The following is a 23610-nucleotide window of genomic DNA, read 5'->3' as shown; positions in this document are numbered from 1 at the left end:
GAGTTTTCTAGGTTTTTCTATGGTTTTTTCGGATTTTTCTAGGATTTTCTAGCGTTATCTAAGGTTTTCTAGGGTTCTCTAGTATCTAGGGTTTTTTTAGGGTTTTACTAGAGTTTTCTAGGGTTTTTTATGGTTATCTAGGGTTTCTAGGTTTTTTCTAGGGTTTTTAGGATTTTCTAGAATTTTTTTCATGGTTTTTAAGGGTTTTTAGGGTTTTTCTAGTATTTTCTAGGTTTTTTAGGATTCTCTTAGGTTTTTGAGGGGTTTCAATGATTTTCTAGGTTTTGTCTAGTCTATCTAGGATTTTTACGATTTTTAAGGTTTTCTATGATTTTTTTAGAGTTTTTTAGGATTTTTTTTCTAGGATTTTTTTAGGTTTTTTAGCGTTTTCTAGGGTTTTCTAGATTTTTTCTTAAGTTTTCTAGGATTTTTCTAGGATTTTTCTAAGGTCTTTATCATTTTTAGGATTTTCTAGGATTTTTCTAGGATTTTCTTGGGTTATCTAGGATTTCTAGGTTTTTTTGTATTTTCTAGGATTTCCTAGGGATTTTTTTAGGATTTTCTATGATTTTTTAGGATTTTTAGGTTTTTTTGTATTTTCTAAGGTTTTCTATAGTAATTTAGTGTTTTCTAAGGTTTTTCTTGGGTTATCTACGATTTTCTAGGGTTTTTTTTATGTTTTTCTAGGGTTTTCTAGGGTTTTTTAGAATCTTCTAACGTTTTTTTAGAGTTTTCAAGTGTTTTTTAGGTTTTTTCTAGGGTTTTTCAGAATTTTCTAGGGTTTTTAGGACTTTCAAGGGTGTTTTTATGATTTTTAGGATTTTTCAGGATTTTTCTAGGATTTTATAGATTTTTCTATTATTTTCTTGGATTTTCTAGGTTTTTCTAGAATTTTCTTGGGTTTTCTAGGATTTTTTAGGGTTTTTTAAGATTTACTAGGGTTTTCTAGGGTTTTTAGGGTTTTTATTGTATTCTAAGATTTTTTTTAGGATTTTCTAGGGTTATCAAAGATTTTCTAGTGTTATTAAGGGATTTCTAGAGATTTTTACTATTTTCTAGGATTTTTTAGGATCTTCTAGAGTTTTCTAGGGTTTTTCTACAGTTTTCTATGATCTTCTAGGTTTTTCTCTGGTTTTCTATGATTTTTCTAGAATTTTTTTAGGGTTTTCTAGGATTTTTTTAGAGTTATCTAGGGTTTTCTAGGGTTTTTATGAGTTTTCTAGAGTTTTCTAGGATCTTCTAGAGTTTTCTAAGTTTTTTCTAAGATTTTCTAGGATTTTTTATGGTTTTTAGGATTTTCTAGGGTTTTTTTATGGTTTTTCTAGGGTTTTTTATGGTTTTTTCTAGGATATTTTTATGATTTTTAGGGTTATCTAGGGTTTTCTAGAGTTTTCGAGGATTTTCTAGTGTTATTTTGGGTTTTCTAGGATTTTTCTAGGGTTTTCTAGGGTTTACTAAAGTTTTCTAGGTTTTTTCTAGGATTTTCTAAAATTTTCTAAGATTTTTAGTGTTTTTTTAGATTTTTTTTATGGTTTTTAGGATTTTTAGGATTTTTCTAGGATTTTCTAGATTTTCTGAGGTTTTCTAGGATTTTTCTATTATTTTCTAGGGTTTTCAAGGGTTTTTCTAAAGTTTTCTAGGGTTATCTAGGAATTTCTAGGGTTTTGTAGGATTTTCTAGGGTTTTTCTAGTGTTTTTTAGGATTTTTAGGATTTTCTAGGGTTTTGTAGGATTTTCTAGGATTTTCTAGGATTTTTTAGGGTTTTTCTTGGATTTTCTAGGGTTTTCTAGGGTTTGTTAGGGTACTTAGGTTTTTTTTAGGGTTTTCTAGGGTTTATCTAAAGTTTTCTAGGGTTATCTAGAGTTTTCTAGGGTTTTTTAGGGTTTTCTAAGATTTTCCAGGATTATTTAGGGTTTTTTAGGGGTTTTTAAGAGTTTTCTAGGATTTTTTAGGGTTTTGCACTAAGTGAGAGATCCTTGGTTTAATACCACCTATAACATATTTTTATAATATATACATATATAGGATGTAAGTTAGTCACACTCAATTTCCAATCCTCTAATTTGTCATATTTTGACATAGTTTATTCGTAAGGTATTCAAACTATTTTAATTTATTCCAATTTAGCCTCTTAAATTTTATTGTTTAAATTTGAAATATTTGATTTTTAATCATAATTTTAATTTGATCTTTAAATATAAAGAAATATTGTTAAACTAATAAACTATTAACAAAAATAAAAAATCTAAAGATTTCAAATTAATACATGAGTGACAAACCCTCCAAAAAATACCCCAACGACTATGACATCCCATTTTCTCTTTGCTTACCCAATAATACCCACTATTTTCAAATCTCCAATATTCTTCTTCCATAGCCCCTCAGTCTCCCACCATGTCATAGACCAGAATGACAGCCACTTCTTTCTCCAGCATCCCTCTGATTTCTTCATTGTATACTGTTACTATTGCTGTTGAGGCTGCAACCTTTGAGCTCAATGCCGATCTGCTCACTTCTCATCTCTTTGCTGCTGCTGTGCTCTCTACTCTGTACTCCCTCTCCAACCTTTTGCTTTCTCTACGCACACCGCCGCTATTCTATCCACTAGCAGCCTCCGCCGCCGCCTGCAAACTCTGCTGCGATGGTAAGCTCCCCTATATCATCGCTTACTCCTCAAAGACGTTGGATGCGGCACAATCCAACTATACCACTACCGAGAAAGAGCTTTTAGCCGTTGTTTATGCTTTAGATAAGTTTCGATCTTACTTGCTAGGCTCTAAGATAGTGGTATACACGGATAACGCTTACTTGAAATATTTATTGACAAAGAATGAGTCAAAACCTAGGCTCATACGTTGGATCTTGCTTTTGCAAGAATTCGACATTGAGATTAGGGACCGGAGTGGATCACAAAATTTAGTTGCGGATCATTTAAGCCGCTTGGAAAATCTTAAGTATGATCCATTTCCGATCAATGAATCATTCCCTTTAGAAGGTTTGCATGCTGTTTCGGATAGTTTTCCTTGGTTTGCCCCCATGGCGAACTACTTGGTTGCTAAGATTTACCCTGCCAACTTTTCCAAACACCAAAGAGATAAGTTGAGGAGTGATTCCAAATATTATATTTGGGATGACCCCCACTTATGGAGGAGAGGAGTATACAAAGTAATTCGCAGATGTGTTCCAGAATCTGAAATCTAACCAATTCTTGAATCTTGTCACTCGTCCGAGTTTGGTGGCCACTTTGGCCCACAACGGACGGCGAAAAAAGTTTTGGATTGTGGATTCTGGTGGCCCACGCTGTTCAAGGATGCTAACCAATTCTGTATGTCGTGTCACCAATGTCAAAAGTCGGGGAATGCATCTCAAAGGGATGAAATGCCTCAACAACCCATGCTATTTTGCGAAATCTTTGATGTATGGGGCATAGACTTTATGGGATCATTTCCCAACTCAAGTGGGTACTTGTATATCCTGTTAGCGGTTGACTACGTCTCAAAGTGGGTAGAAGCGATACATACTCACCTTGATGACGCCAATGCTGTGATTTCTTTCATTAGAAATAATATTGTGTGCCGTTATAGGTCGCCACGAGCAATCGTGAGCGACCAAGGTTTCCATTTTTGTAACAGGAAAGTAGAAGCACTACTCAAGCGCTCTGGGATAGCACATAAGGTTTCAACTGCATATCACCCCCAAACAAATGGGCAAGCAGAAGTGTCCAACTGAGAGATTAAGCGAATCCTGGAGAAAGTGGTAAACCCACAAAGGAAGGACTGGAGCACTCGGTTGGGAGATGCATTGTGAGCATACAGGACGGCCTACAAGACACCGTTAAGGATGAGCCCCTTTCGGGTCGTCTATGGTAAGGCATGCCACCTCCCAGTGAAAGTTGAACACAAAGCCTATTGGACAGTGAAGCAGTGTAATATGGACATCACCAAGGCGGGTGTAGCCCGAAAATTGCAGTTAGAGGAGCTTGAATATCTTAGAATAGAGGCATATGAAAATGCCCGGATTTACAAGGAAAAGACTAAGGCATTCCATGACCACCACATTCGGAAGAAAGATTTTCAAGAAGGTGACGAAGTTCTCCTCTACAACTCGAGGCTTAGATTTATGCCTGGAAAGCTCCATTCAAGATGGGAAGGTCCCTTTAAGGTGAAGGAAGTTAAACCCTATGGTGTAGTGGAGCTGTTTGATCCTCAAAGTAAGACAACCTTCAAGGTGAATGGCCATAGAGTAAAGAAGTACCATGGCTACAAATCACCCAAGGAAGTGGAAGTGCTCCTCCTGGAGGATGCCCCAAAAGAAGAGGAAGCTTGAGCACAGGATCGACCAACTTAAGGACGTAAAAGAAGAGTGCTGGGTGGGAGACACCCCATCGCGGTATGATCATTCTTGTATATACTTTCTTGTTTCTAGCTTAGATACTTGTGAATTCCATGATTTTTGATGATTGTTGAGCTTGTTTTGATATATGTTGATATGATATGTATAGTTGAATTTGTTTGAATGTTGTGATACTCATTAGGATTTTGTCAACCTTGGCAATCTTTGTTGTATTGGTTGTGTTGTTGAAATATTTCATCTTGAGTGTTGTATGATTTTGTGAGTGTTTTCTCAACCTATCTAGTTGATTGTATGCCAAGAGTATGTTGAATTACATTTTTTTTTCCTGTGTTGTTAAAAAAAAAAAACAAAAAAAAAAGAAGGGGGGAAAATGGGCATCCGCGCGCTAGCGCGCCGTGCGCGCGCGCGCCGGTGGTGCATTTATACTCTGGTATAAAAAACCAGAGAGTTGTGCCTCTTTTGTGCCCACTTCGTGTTAGGCGGCCCACGCGCAAGCATACGTGGCGCCTGCGCGCAACCCTGCTGTCTCGCTATCGACGCGCAAGCGTACCGTGCGCGTACGTCGTGTGTGTATTCTGAGCTATCTGGTACAAAAACAAGAGAGTTGTGCCAAAGTCGTGCCTGCTCTATGCCCGCGACCTGACGCGCAAGTGCACCTGGCGCGTCCGCGTCGGTCGCCACCCTCTTCATACGCGCGAACGCGCACTGTGCGCGTCCACGTCGCTTATGCCGCACGCCAACTCTGGTACAACATCCAGAGAGTTAGGCCTACTCTGGGCGCGCAAAGATTGGCACGGGGTAGGCCCAGAGTAGGCCTTACTCTCTGGTACAACCCTTATCGGCGCGCTAGCGCGCTATCCGCGCATGCGCCGGCCGCGCAGCCCAGCTTTAAACTGCGCGCCCCTGCTTCGTCCCTCCTCTCATCTCTTTTCTAATTCTCTCTTCTTCCACTACTTACTCTTTCCTCTTCTTCCATACTTCACTTACATTGTCTCCGCTCACCCACCGGCAACCACCACCGCCTCCGGTGGCCCTACATTTCTCTTCCCCTCTTCTCCTTTTGCAAGAACCCCATCTTTCCTCTCTCTCCCTCTCAAGGTTTTACTTCTTCTACTCTCATCTCTTACTTTCTTTTCACATTTTCTTCTTTTAGTTGCATGCTTCTTTTAGTACCTTCTTATTTCTCTCTTACTTTTATTTGCTTGTTGCTTGTTCATTTGATTTTTCCTTTCTTATTTCTCCATGGATGATGAACTTGAACTTTAATTTGCTTGAGTAGATCTTGTTGTTGTCATTTGATGACTTTGTAAGTAAGTGATCTTGTGTTGATGATTGATGTTTCATTTTGAGGCTTTAATTGAGCGAGTTTCTTATATTTGCTCATTACTTGTTAATTGCACGCCAAGTGTTCGAGGAAATGCACACATGCCATTTTTGTTTGTTTTGGTCTTGTACCCGCAGTTTAGTGCTTCTTCCTCATTCACTTGCCATCTTTCAAGCATATTGAGCCATTCTACTTTATGCTCACCAATTGAATGCTCACTTCACATGACTTGTTCTTTCTTTTGGATACTTGAGTGCACTCTTCTTATGCCACATTGCATGCATTATTCACTCTTGCATCCCATGCTAAGTGTTGTGACCCATGCTTCTTTAGTTGTTCTTGATCACATGTGCAGCTGTCGCGTCTTCAAGATCCACAATTTACTCTGGGCACTACTTCTCACTTGCATGATGTTTTCCATGAGATGATTATTTGGGTTTAATGTTTTCCGTTCTCTTTCCTTTTTCAGAATGGCCACCAAAAAAGGCAAGGGGAAGGAACCAAGGAAACCGGCCACAAAAAGGGCGCCCCAAAAGTCATCCTCCAAGGCGCATCCTACACTAGGAGCCAAACCTCTTTCTAAGAAAGTGAAGGCATCCGCTCCTATTGATGAAAAAGAGAAGAACAATCCGGAAAGGGACTTTTCAAGGTTCCCCAACCGTTTCTGTGAACTTGTGTTCTCCGCCATGGTTGATCGGAACTATCATGCTGAGCATCTACTCACCCCTCCGAACAAGATTGCCCATTGTATCCTACCCCGCATCGAGCAGCGAGGATGGGATTTTCTTCTGAGAAAACCACAAGAGGTCAATCTCTCGTGGGTGGTAGAGTTTTATACCAACTACCACCTCTCATCTCTTCAGTCAGTATATGTGCACCGAAAGCAAGTCCCGATTTTAGAAGAGGCTATTCAGCAAGTGCTTAATGTCCTACCGGTACCAAGGGAAATGGATGGATACCAAGAGGTCTTACGTCAGCGGAGTGCATTTAGGTTTGATTGGGACTCAATTCTTCGAGTCATCGCTGAGCCAGAGACATTTTGGACCCAAGGACGACTTTGGATGCAGCCCAAGTGCATCGATGCACGTTACCTTACTGTAGAAGCTAGAGCTTGGGCCCAGATCCTCTCCCACTATGTGCTACCTAGCACCCACAAGTTGTCCTTCATGGCGGATCTTGCCTTGCTTGTTTGGTGTGTTCTCACAAAGAGACCGGTGAACATTCCACTTCTTGTCCAACAAGCAATGAGTCAAGTCCATGGTCAGGGTAATTTGCTATTTCCAGCATTGCTATCTTCTTTAGTCACTGCAGCGGGTGTTCCTTGGGAGACCACGGACACGAAGGCTATAATTCTGGCCAAGGGCGATGTAGTCCCGAGTGGGAGATACTTACAGCTTCCCTTGACTACCCCAAGTCTTGACATTACCCCGCAGCCTATTTTTCCTTCCACATCATCATCACTACTACCACAAAGATCCACCCATCAACGAATTGAAGATCTCCACCAGAAGATTGATAGATATGAGCGGCGCAACCAATGCCGCTATACTTACATCAAGAAGCTTCTGTGTTGTGTTACCCCCAAACTGAAGGAATCCGAAATATTCACATCCACTTTGAACCCAACTGACGGGAGCTCCGATGAAGAGGATAGTGCTAGTTCCGGTCCCGACCTTCCTTTGCGCATTGCTAGTAGCACGGAGGACCGTGCTATATTCTAAGTGTGGGGAGGTCGTTCGACCGATCTCCATGGGTAACCATCTCTTCCTCACCCATGGATTTTCTTGATTAGTCAGTAGATTGCATGTTAGTTAACTTTTGCTTGTGAATACTCCTTGCATGATAGTTAGTTTACACTTGGTCAAAGTAATAACTTCCTTTTATGAGAAAATGTGTTTTTAGGGCACCCTACCAATTAATTGAAAAAAAAAAATTTTTGTGATAAACTTGCTAGAAGAATGTACTTTGGAACATGATTGTTGAGTTAAGAACACAAGCTTGTGGGACTTGAGCCTAATGGCGTGGTCACATCTTATGACTACTTATTTTTCTTCTTGTGTGCGAACGTTCTCTTTCCATGAGTGTAATCCTTGATTTGTCTGACTCTATATGTCCTTTATTTGGTGAATGAATGCATTTACATGATTGAGGCCATCATTTCAATAGTCACTTCCCCAAAATAGCCTTAACCCTTATCTACCGTTGCTAACCAACTTTGAGCCCATAATAATCCCTTTTGTTCTTAATTTTAGCACGTCAACACCCCTAAGCGGAAAACAATGAATGTCCCTGGAATTGGATCCTTGATTAGCTTAGGTGAGTGAGGGTGTGTGTTATTCAATTGGGAGGGAATTCCTGGGAACTTGGGTAGATGTAAAGGTAGGTTTTTGTAATTGTAATGAAAAAAATTTTGGGAGGTAAGAACATACTTATGTATTGAATGATTGGACCGCATGCATTAGCACTCTTGTACATAAAATCCCCAAAAAGAAGGGGACAAGCAAAGAGAAACAAAAAGAAAGAAAAGGAAGAATGTAAAAAAAAAAAAGAATAGAAAAAAAAAAGAGAAAAACAAAAGAGACAAAAACATAGAAAAAGAAACAATGAAAAGGGGACAAATTACCCCAAGGCAAAGCCAATGATCACCAATGCATGCAGATGAAGAACTAAAGAGAAATACATGAGCATGAGGAAAAGTGGATAATTGGGTAGCTAGGTTATGTATTAGAATTGCATAGGTTATTGTATGTGTTAGGTGAGGATCTAAGCTAATCAAAGATACAAATCTTAAGCTCACTTGGCCATACATGCATCCTTACCCTCACCCTAGCCCCATTACAACCGAAAATAAGACCTCATGATAACTGTATGCATGCATTAAAATAATTGTTGATTGTTAGATGAAGGACAAATCTTGGAGAGCATGATTGGAAGGGAATTGAGTGGCGAACCCTATACACTTGAGCGAATAGAGCGGATACACTTCCGGTGAGGGTTCGATACTCAACTTCTTGTTCCCGGCTTTCACAAGCGTACATCTTGCAAGTTATGTTCACCGCATTGTGATGCTTTTAATTGGTAGGATTCTTGGACTATCATGTCACCTTAACCCTATGTATTCCCATATATTCTTGGAGGATAGATTCACCCTTGACCAAGTAGGTAGATGCATTTGCATTAGTTGCATTCCACAACTCTCTTTTCCCTATATCCTTTGGTCTTCTTATCTTTAGCATGAAGACATGCATGGTTTAAGTGTGGGGAGGTTTGATAAACCCTAATTTTGTGGTTTATCTTGTGCTGATTTGAGGGGATTTTGTCAATATATTCCGCACTTATCCACTTGAATTGCATGGTTTTGTATCTCCATCCGTGTTTGACCTTGTGATTGAAAACAAGCTTATTTGAGCCGGAATTGCTATATTTTGATCTCTTCTATTACCACTCGATGCCGTGACGTGTTTGTTCAGTGATTTTAGAGTTTCAGAGCAAGATTGGTCTAGAAGAGGAGAAGGAAGCATGCACCAGTGAAGAAAAATGGAGCTTTGGAGCCTTGGAGTTCAGTCATCGACGCGCACGTGCACCTGGCACGCACGCGTGGATGCGTACTATTGTGGCCACTCGCATATATCTGACGTTCCCGTGTACATTGGAAGAATCGTCATCGGCGCGCACGCGTACCGTGCGCGTACGCGTGGATTCAGGAGCTCATCGGCGCGCGCGCGCACCTGGCGCACATGCGTCGTGACCAGCACGTGACCTCATTAATGAAATTGTGGCTGGCGATTTCTGAGGCCTGGAGGGGCCTAATTGAAGGCTAGCTCTGCATGGAAATGACCCAGGGATTGTAGGAGCAAGGGGGGGATCACACATTAGACACTTAGACACATTTTGAGTTTTTGGGTAGTTTTTGTTCATCTAGAGAGGAAACTCTTCTTCCTCCCTAGATCTAGCTTGATTTTGATCTCCCATTGTGAAATTACTGGATTGGATCTTGTTGTTTGATACTCTTGTTTACTCAATTTGAATCCTCTAGTGTTATTTTGTTTAGATCTTATCTTGATTATGTTGTCTTGTTGCTTATAAATTTTCTACCCCAATTCATGAACATTGTGGGTGTTGATTTCTATGAATATGTTGATGCTTCTTGTGATTGCTAGTGTTAATTGTGTAGTTTCTATAGATGATTATTAGTGGGTCCTCGTAATTCTCAATTTAATTGTAATTTGAACATGTCTCTATTTAGTGTATTATATGTATTTGATGAAATGTTTGCTTTAATTATGGAGTAGTTTCTATTACTCTTGGTCTAAGTTATGAGAATTGGGTGACCTTGAGTCATTGGGTCTCATTGGATTGTTGATTGGAGAACCCTTAGTGACCAAATTGACACCCATTAACACCAACCCACTACTAATTAGTAGATTGGTTGGGACTTATGGGTTGAAATTGGTCAAACCACTTGACGTACCTCAACCCTAGGAGTAAATGTTACGTACTTAAGGTTCTTTGAGGTAGACTTAGTGAGTTTGGTTCGTCACAATTGGCTAATTATAGTTGAAGACAAGGATAGAGACCCCAATTCCCATGCTTAGTCAAGAGTACCTTTGATTCATATTTGAAAAACCAAAATTCTTAGTTGCTAGTTCTTGATTTAGTTAATTGCTTAAATTTAGAGTTTCTTGCATTTTAAGATTTCTTGCATGACATGCTTGGTAGTTAATTTTCATCACCATGATTCTCAACCCTGTATTTCTGATCAATGCTAATGCACATGCTTGCCCATTCTTCGTGAGACGACCCGGAGTCTAAATACTCTGGTTACATTCTTATTTGTGGTTAGCACTTGTGACAACCACCCTTTCTTAATTTGGGATTGAGGATTGATTATCGGTTGGGCTATACTAACAACGGAAGTATTTTGTGGAATTCCGAACCGGTATACCTTCCATCAACTCCACCAAATCCTGCTCATGGAATATAGCAAAGTTAAGTTTGACTCATTTAATAAATGAGCTCAAATTTTTAGCTCAAGCTCAATAGCTCACCGGCTTAAGAGCTTAGCTTATAAAGTAACTAACAAATTGAGCTAAAAATAGCTCACATGCTATTAGGAACAAGTTAAACTATCGAAATTGCACCAAAAAACTCATATCGCTATGAAAAATAACCAAATAAGATTTCTATGAATGACAAAGAAGTCTCAAAAGATTTAAAAACGTGACAAAATTAACAAAAATATCATATGTTTTTTTACATAAATGATAAAGGAATTTTGTATTTAGCAAACAACTTGTGCGTTTTATTTTAAATTCAATCATTCACAAAAAACATTGAAAAATTCCTTGACAAATCACCAAATTTTAACTATGACAAAGTCTCATTTTTCTAATAATACTTGCAAAAAATCGCATCGAAATCTAATATCTAAAGTATTTTATGAAAAAATATAACTAATATCCAGTTAGTTTTCTTACTTTTTAAATCTTTTGGAGCTTATTTGTTATCTTTCTAGGTTATTTTTATTAGCGGCATAAACTTTCGAGTACCATTCTTGTTAGTTTATTTTTAGAAAAGTATCTCTTCATGAAACAAGGAAACTAAATGAACAAGATATAGCAATAGTTTCAAATAGATCATTTGCTTCATACCATATATAGCTTCCATGTTATTTTCCTTGTAAACACCAAAAGGTGATCCATGGACAGAGAGAAGCATCTCGCTAGGTTTCAGCAGCCTAAGGGTTTTGGGTGTCATCCCAACAGACAAGCGCTGACTACTCACCTGCAAAAGGCAACAAATCCAAATCAATCACAACTGTTTAAAAAATAGCCTCAGCAATGAATACTAGAGTTCATAAAGTCATCCATAAAAAACAGAAAGTAAAAAATAAAGGGAGAAAATTCGGACATTGGGAGTCTGAAGACCTTCTTGACTTGTGAGAGTCTGAGCTTCACATGGCTCCTTAAAAACCTATGTAACAGACATTCAATCAATTCATATTATCACAATACATTGCAATCACTAATTAGTTTTTATTTGCAAGCTGTTTAAGTTATTCATAATAGATTTAGCAGTGTATGCAATGAAACTAGTAATAGAGACAAGTTCTCTTCCATCTGCACATGAAAGGATCCTAAATGAATAGCAACATTTCTCATTCAAATCAATTCGTGGATGCTTCAGCACATCATGGAAATGAGAATGGAAGTGCTATATTAATGTTGCTCCTACACAGCTACCCTAATTTTATGTCGCATCAAGTCCAATGTAAGTGACCCAAACAAGCCAGCTAAGGATGTTACAAAATACAATTAATCAAAGTGCACAGAAAAGATAGAGAACATACAAAGTCCTTACAATGAAGATTTTCATCACCAAGAAATCTTGTTCTCCCTACCAACAAAGAAGTAAACTAACAAGTATCAACTACAATCTATGCCAAAATGTATAAGAACTATAATATCTATAGTAAAATCGTTCAAAATTGAAGGAACTCAAACATTTTAAGGGGCAGAACAATAGTATGTTTCGTAACATACATTTCCATTTTTTTAAATTCAATTTAGGAAACTTTAATTCAGATATAAAATGAGTTAAATCGAAAGAGAAAACACTACCAGTATTGCTAGAGTATTCAAAATCACCAAACTGAGGAACCGAAAAAGGACATTCCGAAGGAAAAGCAATCGAAAGCCTCTAGAATAGAGAAGCGTGCAAATCTCTTCCTACACCACCACAAGTCATGGACATTCTGCTCCCTCTCTCTTTCTACTTCACATCAAATTTTCCATTCCCTTCATCTTTCACAATTGAGGGATTCGGTAAGGTTTCTTCGAAGACCTGCAGCATTGGCTTCCGGAGCTGTTCCTCACTGAAACACGACCGAACCAAACGAAGTTCCATCAACAATCGCTCAATCTCAACATTACGAACCACCTTAATTGCACTGATTTGACGCTCCACTGCCACAAACACACAGGTAGAGGTTTAATAAAAATAAATAAATAGTGAAAACTTTATGCTGATCAAGAAATTTGTTATTTGATTTTGCTGTACCTTCGATTTCAAGCTCTTTGAATTGAGGTTGCTGCATTTGGGTTTTAAGTTCCTTCAATTGAGTTGATTGTTTGACCATTTTCTTCGCTCTACGCCTTGGAAATTTTGCCTTTAATATACTAAAACTTATATAGTAAGAAAAAAGGGCTACAAATCTACAATTATAGTTATCAGAACTGAATCGGCAATCCACCCGGTCATATGACCGGGTCACTAGTTAAACCGATGGATCACTGATTCACTCGGTTGACCCGGTCATAATTTAAAAAATATAAAATTATATAAATGAAATTAAAATTACATATTAAAACTTAAAATGCAAGTCTTTACAAACATAATAATAATAATAATAATCAAATGTTAATTTTTAGACAACTAATGATGCAAAAATAGATAATAAACTAGTTTCTAGTACAAAATAATTTCTTTATTTAAATAAACAAGAGTAAGCAAAAGATAACATAATCGATAATCAAGTCCAAGTGATCTTAAAATCGACATCTATATTTTCATAGGACAAATTTGGAGCTTGATCAACATTTTCCTCACTTTGATTTGCATCTATATCTTCCATAAGAAACACTGCATTATGATGTTATGCAGAACATCTGAAACAGAGAAAGAAGAGTTTGAAGAGAGAGGTACAAGAAACTAGTGAACTGAATTAACTTCATCTTATTCTTCCATCAATGAATCAATTCTACACACCTCTTAGAGGGATGCAAGAGCTTTAGTTATAACAGAGTTGAAAAAGAGAAAAAGATCAGACATCAGAATAACAAACCCTAACTAACTGTACCAAACTGATTTTGTTATTGACTAACTCTCTTATCTCTTATCCCTTAACATAGAGCAACAAAAGATTTAGCATTTTTTAAGCAACACAACAAGAAGGTTCAGTAACAAATTCAACTCAAGTCAGTTATCCAGTAACAAATTCTACTTCTAGTAACAACCACATTTATGATAGGTTCAACATCAAATTCAACTTAACAACAAATTCTACTTCTAGAGTTCTAGCAACAAATTCAGCTTTGATAACTATGATAACTTTCACGCAGCAACAAAAACATAAACTATGATATAACAAATTTCAGCAACACATTCAGCAACAAATTATTTTGGCAACAAAATCAAAGTGCAGTGATGCAACAACAAAATTGAAACAGAAAGAACAGGGAAAACTCACCAAATCGGGTTGCACGAAGGAATCTGAGAGCGAAGGAGAAGCTGATGGCGAGGAAGAAGCTGACGGCAAGGCTCAAAGCAAGAAGACGACAACGAAAACCAGTTCACCGGGATCTGTTGCCTCTGTTACCGGTGATGAAGAGCGTAGGGAAGTGAGAGATCGAGACTAGGTGTGAGATAGAGACCGTGAGAAGCAAGAAGATGACCACCACCACCACCCGAGGGACCAGATGCGGTTCCATTTGCTTCTGCCGCCAGCGAAGCGAGCGCAGGGGCATGGGACCGTGACGACGACCAAGGTGAGTGGACGAGGTGAGAGACTGAGAGAGCGACGAGGTGAGGCCGTGAGAGACTGAGAGTGTCAAGGTGAGGGGAGAGACGAGAGAGGGACTATTGAGTACTGAGTTCTGACTGCCGAGCTAGAGACGGAGAGAGCACAGAAATTCAAGAGTCTTAGATTTGGCATTTGGGCATAGAGTTTCATTGAAAGGTGAAGGGGAGGAAGGGGTTATGAAACGACGCTGTTTCAGGTATTAAAAAGAAAAAAAAATAAAAACGACCTGGACCGGGTTAAATTAATCAGCTGGGTCATCGGGTTTCACGAAAACCCGTCGGGTCGAACCAGGTCTGTTGCACAATCAATTGAATGAGTGGCTCGATCTAGTCAGGTGACCGAGTGATCGGGTTTTCAGTCGAATCGGCGAGTCGAGCCGGGTTTGATAACTATGTCTACAATAGACTATAAATAAAGACACAAATATCCTACATAATATAATTTGCAACATTCATATACAGGTCTCCAACATTCATTAAAAGTTTTCACCTATCGTCATTTTAATCTACATTATTATTTAATAGACAAAAAATTACAGCAGATGGATAGCTTTTTGTCATCTCCCAAAGCAATCACTCAATATTTTCTCACAACATTCTTTATTATTTTTTCTCCATCTTTTGTTATATGTCCATTCCCTTTGTAGCATTTAGTAACATGATACATATATAGAGATATCTTTTAGTCATCACAATATATTTTTAGATGTCCTTTATATCAATGTATATCTCAACTTTCTTTCTTCCTTCTTTCTTTCTCTTTTTATTTCTTTCTCTTTTTTTGCTTAACTTATTTTCTTCATTGACATCTTTTGATTGTAAACTATTAATTTTTTTAATCCAAAATGGGATGAAAGTGATCCCAGAGACTGTGTTTCTTCAACTTCTCAACTTTTTCAATGAATAATAATATTCTGTGTGATCTGATATATTTCTATTAACAAATTAACATAGACAATAATAAAAGACAAGAATATGGTTGGTTTAACAAGCAGTCATCAATTGCATAGCCATAAAAGAGTCTCATTAAATGACAAGCAAATTAAGGCCCCAGAATGTTAACTAATTCATTCTTTTATAAAGCAGCAAGGTTTAATCATACACAAGCAAATTAAGCCTCTATTTGGGAAGAACACATCACAAATATTAAAAAGCTCTCACTGAATTGAATAAAGTTTAATCGCACTGTATTTTCATCTCATAACGAGGCAACCCAGAACTAGTCTAATAAAAAAGATAAATGAACAAAGAAATTTAAAAATTGAACTAATCCATATTCTTAACTGATCAAGTCATCAATATTCAATAATCAATTAATCAAAAATCAAGAGATGCACAGAAAAGTAGAAGAAGAAACACGCCATCAATGTCCATTCCATTAAGCAAATTCTAGTGCCAAAGTTCTATCATTCCAGAAAATAACACAAACCAATCATACAAAATAAAATAGTTTAAAAATAAATAAATTCAATTCACAGAGGAAGAGAAAAAATATTTAGATAAAATAAAACAAGAGACATAAATTTAGGTTCCAAAATGAGAAATGACAAAAAATAGAAGATGAAGAAGGAGAACACATACCTAATTTTTTGAAGGAAGGAGACGTTCGTTGTAGTGCTGGCAGCATAGTTTGCAGGCGGCGGCGGAGGCTGCTAATGGATAAAACAGCGGCGGTGTGCGTAGAGAAAGCAAAAGGTTGGAGAGAGTACAGAGTAGAGAGCGCAACAGCAGCGGAGAGAGGAGAGGAGAGCAGATCGGCATCGAGCTCAAAGGTTGCAGCGTCAACAGTAACAACAACGGTGTGCAATGAAAAAATTGGAGGGATGCTGGAGAAAGAAGTGGCTGCCGTTCTGGTTTATGACAGAGCGAGAAACTCAGGGACTGGAAGAAGAAGATTGGGGATTTGAAAGTAGTGGATATTGTTGGATAAGCAAAGAGAAAATGGGATGTCTAGTTGTTGGGGTATTTTTTGGGGGGTTTGTCACTCATGTATTAATTTGAAATCTTTAGATTTTTTATTTTTGTTAATAGTTTATTAGTTTAACAATATTTCTTTATATTTAAAGATAAAACTAAAATTATGATTAAAAATCAAATATTTAAAATTTAAACAATAAAATTTAAGAGACTAAATTGGAATAATTTAAAATAGTTTAAATATTTTAATAATAAACTATGTCAAAATATAACAAATTAGAGGAGGAGAAATTGAGTGTGACTAACTTACATCCTATATATGTATACTTTATAAAAATATGTTATAGGTGGGTATTAAACCAAGGACCTCTCACTTAGTGCAAAACTCTAGAAAATCCTAAAAAATCCTAAAAAAATCCTAGAAAACCCTAAAAAACCCTAAAAAATAATGAAAAATCCTAGAAAACCCTACATAACCCTAGAAAACTTTAGAAAAATACTAGAAAATCCTAGAAAAACCCTAGAAAATAATAGAAAAATCCTAGAAAAATCTAAAAAATCCTAGAAAACCCCTAAAAATTTCTAAAAACCATAAAAAACCCTAGAAAATCCTAAAATCCTAGAAAACCCTAGAAAACTTTAGAAAACACCAAAAAACCCTAGATAAACCAAGAAAAACCTAGAAAACCTTAGAGAATCCTAAAAAACACTAAAGAACCCTAGAAAACCCTAAGAAAATCCTAAAAACCCATAGAAAATTCTAAAAATCCTAGAAAATCCTAGAAAATCCTAAAAAATTCTAAGTACCCTAACAAACCCTACAAAACCTTAGAAAACCCTAGAAAATCCTAAATAACCCTAGAAAATCCAAGAAAAATCCTAAAACCCTAGAAAACCCTAGATAATCCTAGAAAACTCTAGAAAAACCCTAGAAAATCCTAGAAAACCCTAAAAAATCATGGAAAAATCCTACAAAACCCTAGAAAACTCTAGATAACCCTAGAAAACTTTACAAAAATCCTAGCAAACCCTAGAAAACTCTAGAAAAACCCTAGACAACAATAGAAAAACCCTAGAAAACCCTAGAAAAATCTAGAAAACCCTCGAAAAACTCTAAAAAAAAAATCCTAAAAACCATAAAAAAAACTCCTAAAAATACCTAGAAAACCATGAAAAACCCCAGAAAAACCTTGAAAACCTTAGAAAATCCTAGAAAAACCCTAAAAAATCCTGGATAACCAAAAAAAATCCTTGAAAACCCTAGATAACACTAAAAAATCCTAGAAAAACCATAGAAAATCCTAAAATACACTAAAGAACACTAGAAAACCCTAAAAAGTCATAGAAAATACAAAAAACCCTAGAAAATCCTAAAAATCTTAGAAAATCCTAAAAACACTAGAAAACTCTAAAAAAACCTAAGCACCCAAACAAACCCGAGAAAATACCAGAAAACTCCAAAACACCCTAGAAAATCCTAGATAACCCTAGAAAATCTAAGAAAAACCCTAAAAAATCTTAGAAAACCCTAGATAACACTAGAAAACCCTAGAAAAACCCTAGAAAATTCTAAAAAAACCTAGAAAATCCTAAAAACCCTAGAAAACTCTAGAAGATCCTAGAAAACGCTAGAAGATCCTAGAAAATCCTAGAAAAACCCTAGGAAACCCTAGGAAACTCTAGAAAATCCTAAAAAACACTAAAAAACCTAAGAAAACCCTAAAACCCTAAAAAACTCTAAAAAACCCTAGAAAATCGTAGATAACCCTAGAAAACTCGAGAAAAGCCCTAGAAAAACCAATAAAACCCTAAAAAATCCTAGAAAACTCTAAAACTTATAGAAAATCTTAGATAACCCTAGAAAACTCTAGAAAAAACTACTAAACCCTAAAAAATCCTAGAAAACCCTAAAAAATCCTAGAAAACCTTAGATAACCCTAGAAAAACCTAAGAAAATCCTGAAAATCCTAAAAAACCTTAGAAAATCCTAAAAGCCCCTAAAATTTCCTAAAAACCCTAGAAAATCCTAAAACACCGTAGAAAACCCTAGATAACCCTAGAAAACTTTAGAAAAACCCTAAAAAATGCTAGAAAATACTAGAAAAACCCTAGAAATCCTAGAAAACCCTAAAACCCCTAGAAAACCCTAGAAAAAACCTAGAGAACCCTAAAAAACCCTAGGAAATCCTAAAAAAACTCTAAAAAACCCTAGATAACCCTAGAAAATCATAGAAAACACTAGATAACCCTAGAAAATCCTAAAAACCCTAGAAAATCCTAAAAAACTCTAAAAAATCATAGATAACTCTAGGAAACCCTAGAAAAACCTAAATAACCCTAGAAAACTTTAGATAACCTAGAAAATCCTAAAAATCCTAGAAAACCCTAAAAAAAACCTAGAAAAACCCTAGAAAACCCTAAAAAAATCTTGAAAAAGATTAGAAAAATCCTAAAAAATCGTAGAAAAAACTAGAAAACCCTAGAAAATCTTAAAAACCCTAGAAAACCCTAGAAAAACCTTGAAAACCTTAGAAAAAACCTAGAAAGTCCTAGAAAATCTTAGAAAATCCTAGAAAACCCTAAATAACCTAGAAAACCCTAGAAAACTCTAGAAAAATCCTAGAAAACCCTAAAAAATTCTAGAAAACCCTAGAAAATCCTTGATAAACCTAGAAAAGCCTAGAAAACCCTAGATAACCCTAGAAAACCCAAGAAAAACTAGAAAATACTAAAAAACCCTAGAAAACCCTAGAAAATCTTAGAAAATCCTAAAAATCTGTAAAAAAAAACCATAGATAATCCTAAAAAATCCTAGAAAACCCTAGAAAATACTAAAAAATCCTAGAAAATCCTAGAAAACCCTAGATAACCCTAGAAAACCCTAGAAAATCCTAAAAAACCCTAGATAATCCTAGAAAATCTTAGAAAAAACCTAGAAAATCCTAGAAAACCCTAAAAAAACCTTAGAAAATCCTAAAAAAGCCTTAGAAAATCCTAAAAAAATCTTAGAAAATCCTAGAAAACCATAGATAACACTAGAAACCTAGAAAATCCTTGAAAATCATAGAAAAACCTATAAAACCCTAGAAAACCCTAAAAAACTCTAGAAAACCCTAATATACCCTAAAAAACCATAAAAAATCCTAAAAATCCTAGAAAACCCTAAAACCCTTAGAAAATCCTAGATAACCCTAGATAAATATAGAAAATCCTAGAAAACTCTAAAAAAACCTTAGAAAATCTTAGATATCCCTAGAAAACCCTAAAAAAATCCTAGAAAACCCTAGATAACCCTAGAAAACTTTAGAAAAACCCTAAAAAATCCTAGAAAACACTAGAAAAATCCTAAAAAACGCTAGAAAATAATAGAGAAACCCTAGAAAAGCCTAGAAAAATCTAGAAAATCCTAGAAAAACCCTAAAAATCCTAAAAACTATAAAAAAACCCTAGAAACCCAAAAAATCCTAAAAAACCCTAGAAAACCCTAGAAAAAACCTAGCAAACCCTAGATAACCCTAGAAAAACCCTAGAAAACTCTAGAAAATCCTTGGATTCCGATCACCATCAACCACGTTCACGTCAACGCCGAGAAGAATTCCATCGGAGGGTTATTCCCTTCAACAAATAGGGACGATGCCGAGACTTCAGGTTCTGTCCCTTTCAACAAATAACTTTTTAGGTTCGGTCCTCACTTCGTTGTTGTGCGATTCTTTGTCCATTCAAATTTTAAGCTTGTCTTTAATTTTCTCACGAGAGTTTTCGAGCTGCAAAGTACAAAGAACTGCATTAACTCGGGTTGAAGTGAGTCTTTGAATTAGAGCAACTTGGTGGGTTGTTGTTGTTGTTCTTGTTCTTGATTATGAAGGTTATAATCTTCTGCCATTTTTATTTTTTTGAATCAGTTTATTGAGATTTTTCGATTTCTTTTCTTTATTCTGTTTAGAAATAAGATTAAGGGGAAGATATGATGATAATAGTGGCGGTAGTGGTAAGGGGTTTGGTGATGGGGTATTTGGAAGAGAGACAAAATAATATTTTGGAAATGATGAAAGTAAATAGATTTTGAAGGGTAAAATTGAAAAAAAAATAGTGTTGACCATAGTTTGATCAGAAAATTTGAGAATAAGGATAAAATTGATGCAAATCGAAAAAATTAAAGATAAAATTGAAACAAATTAAAACTTAAGAATATTTTTAAAATTTTTAACAAATTTCAAGAACAAAAAATATACTTTACCTTAAAAATTATACATCTTCAATCTTTGTTTTTAGTCTGTATCTTCAACCTTCTTCCCCCATCTACCCCCAAGTTGCAATGGTAATAAACTAGGCCAATTCTTGCATAAACTTCTTTTGTTATTCTAAAAAGAACCACATCATTGTATTTTACCATGTGGTTTTGTTTTGTACATAGATTGTAGGAGCATGCATTTTACAACTCAAAATTCATGCCAACGATACCCTTTTTTTTTTCTAAAAGTTAAAATAATCATCGAATACTAACAAAACTAGTAATTTAATTTGTCAATATGTTTTTCTTCTTTCTTGAGATTCAACACATATTGTATACTAACAAAATCACGATGGTAAATAATAAATATGCGCAATTTGGAAATTTAAGACTGAATTTTTATACAAAGGTTTTGCCAAATGAATTGATGAAAGAAATTAAAACGAGCAGACTCAATGATGTAAATAAAAGCCCAAACTCTACAAAACGCTGTAGTTACAATGGGCTAAAGCCCAATCTAATAAAATCCCGTTAACAATAATTACTGTCCATGCATGATGCATGGTGGATAGAGCTGTTTGGTTTAGGTAGTCAGGAAGAAGAGAACAAGGCAACTAGCATCATTAGCAATTTACAACATTGCCAAATGGCAATGGAAATGGCCATGACCTCATCCTTAATGTTATCAACAACTTGTTCTTTCAGTTTCCTTCTATCACTATATGCATTTCCTCTTACAACCCTAACCCTTCTAGAAGACTAGCTCTCTTTCACCTTCTTTCGGGTCCTTTTGGTAATTAACCTCCATTCACATCAGCTTTATTATTATCCATTTGATACTTAGAGTTAATTAATTATATTATCACTCTGTTTATATTAACAGAATTGTTATGGCAATTTGTTCAGCTATTCCACATTCCCAATCTCTGTTATTTGGTGTAAAAGGTTTAGAATTGTTTAGAGTAGCAGAGGCTAATGCAGCAGAGAATCTAATTCAACCAGAGCAAAACTTGTTTGAATGGGTCAAAAATGACAATAGAAGATTCTTACATGTTGTGTACCGTGTTGGGGACTTGGATAAGACTATAAAGTATGCTACCTATGATGCTTCAATTGCCCTAAATTAATGCAATTATTATACTATATTCTTGAATCTTGATTACATTTTTGGAATGTGTATATATATTTAGGTTTTACACTAAGTGCCTTGGCATGAAGCTGTTGAGAAAACGTGATATACCTGAAGAAAGATACACAAATTCTTTTCTTGGATATGGCCCTGAAGATTCCAATTTTACAGTTGAGCTTACCTACAGTGAGTTTAGATGTGCAAGATACAAACTTTTGTTTAGCATAAAATAGTTTGTGCTTCTCTTGTTTCTTGTTTGTATTTCTTGATCATTGCAGATTATGGAGTGGACAAGTATGACATTGGAAATGAGTTTGGTCATTTGGGTGTTGTAGTTGAAGATGTAAGCTCCTATTATAGAACAATTAGAAAACAAAGCATGATTGTTGATATTGTAGAATTATGCAACAACAACTTAAAACTCAAATAGAGTCTCCAATTGAACACATTGGTGCATTAAGAACCAATTTATATTTTTCATGAACATTAGTTACCAGCTTATCTAACATCACCAGCCAATTAATCAATGTGTGTTATTATCTTCAAACTATAAAATTCTCACAGGAAGTTAAAAACTAAATGGTCTTTTTAAGAGTGATTTTTGGTACATTTACTTTTATTGATGCTCAATTTTCATGTATGCTGCATGTCTCTGTCAAATTTCTGACTTAAATTATGATGATTATTATCCTTACTCCAATTTCTAGGCTGCCAAGGTAGTTGATCTGATAAAAGCAAAAGGTGGAAAGGTTATCAAGGAACCAGGGCCTGTCAAAGGTGGCAGCACAGTAACTTCTTTCATCCAAGATCCTGATGGTTATGAATTTGAACTCTTGGAAAGAGGACTTACTTCCGAACCCCTATGCTAAGTGTCACTTCGTGTAGGTGATCTTGACCATGCCATAGTCTTCTATCAGAAAGTGAGTGTTTTCTACTCCTATTAGGATGAAAATGTGAAAGGTTCTTTCATGAAGTGAATTCCATCTTTCTTTCATGTATTAATATTTTTCCTTTTTTTTATGGATTTCAAAAGGCTATTGGCATGAAACTTCTGCATAGGAAAGACAATCCTGAGCACAAGGTAAACTTATGCTGGTGGCAATTATTAATATCATGCGCAAGTTGGCTTGTTTGGTTTCTGTTTTCATTTTCAGTAACCTTTGCTTATTAGATTTTGTGAAGAAAAAAAGTAAAAACAAAAAACATGATTTTATTGATTTTTAGCTATCAATTGTCATTGATTCTGATTGGTTTACAGAATACAGTTGCCACAATGGGGTATGGTCCTGAAGATAAGAACACTGTTCTAGAACTTACATATATCTACGGAATCACTAATTATGACAAAGGAAATGGCTATGGACAGGTAGATACTATTTATTTTCCATTTTCGAAAGTGGTTTTATTGATTTTTGTGTTGTTCTCCGTGTCTATTTTCTATATCTTACTGTTAGAATGTAACTCATTTATGTGTTTGCACATATTGCAATAGGCACAAATGATGTGTATAAGAGTGCAGAAGCAATCAAATTGTGTGGAGGCAAGATTATTCGTGAACCTGGGCCGCTGCCAGTTATCAACACCAAGATAGCAGTTTGCTTGGACCCCGGACCCTGATGGTTGGAAATTGGTATGCATAACCTTTCCATCTATTTGATTGTATGGGATTTATTATGTGCTTCTTCTAAGACTTCAACCAGGTCAACTATCATGATGAATTCATGGGTGGTTTGTGTATGATATGTAATTAGAGAGGAATGAATCATATGTGAAATAACGTTAGAAATACTAGGAAAATATATTTTGTTTTAAACACCATGCCGACTCACACTATCCACGGTTGAACGGGGTGAGTCGGATGACTTGCGATGCAAGATATGTACACCTAACATAACTCAAAATACTATTTACCACTACTGCTTTTTCTCTATACCTATCATCTGAGTTCCCCTTTCATTTATACCCGAGACTTTGGCATAGAATGATACCATCTTATTGTATTTTAAAGTTTGACTTGTGTATTACTTATGCAGGCTTTTGTTGATAATGCTGATTTCCTGAAGGAATTAGAGTGA

At 36.0% G+C, this 23610-nt stretch overlaps 1 protein-coding gene and 2 pseudogenes across 1 annotated transcript; 2 read left to right on the top strand and 1 right to left on the bottom strand.

The window, feature by feature from the left end:
* The first annotated feature begins 3931 nt into the window (after positions 1–3931).
* Positions 3932–4327, top strand: LOC148572762 (uncharacterized). Its single transcript, XM_088504750.1, has one exon. The coding sequence runs from the start codon at positions 3932–3934 to the stop codon at positions 4325–4327; it is 396 nt and encodes a 131-aa protein (XP_088360876.1).
* Positions 4328–11246: 6919 nt separating this feature from the next.
* Positions 11247–12816, bottom strand: LOC148572761 (uncharacterized; annotated as a pseudogene).
* A 3097-nt stretch (positions 12817–15913) lies between these two features.
* On the top strand, positions 15914–23610 carry LOC107626616 (putative lactoylglutathione lyase; annotated as a pseudogene).

This window comes from Arachis ipaensis, chromosome B2 (assembly GCF_059453495.1).
Source record: "Arachis ipaensis isolate K30076 ecotype BB chromosome B2, ASM5945349v1, whole genome shotgun sequence".
Classification (NCBI taxonomy): domain Eukaryota; kingdom Viridiplantae; phylum Streptophyta; class Magnoliopsida; order Fabales; family Fabaceae; genus Arachis; species Arachis ipaensis.
The sequence above is the reverse complement of the archived record's forward strand: the minus strand, read 5'-3'. Positions and strand labels throughout refer to the sequence as shown.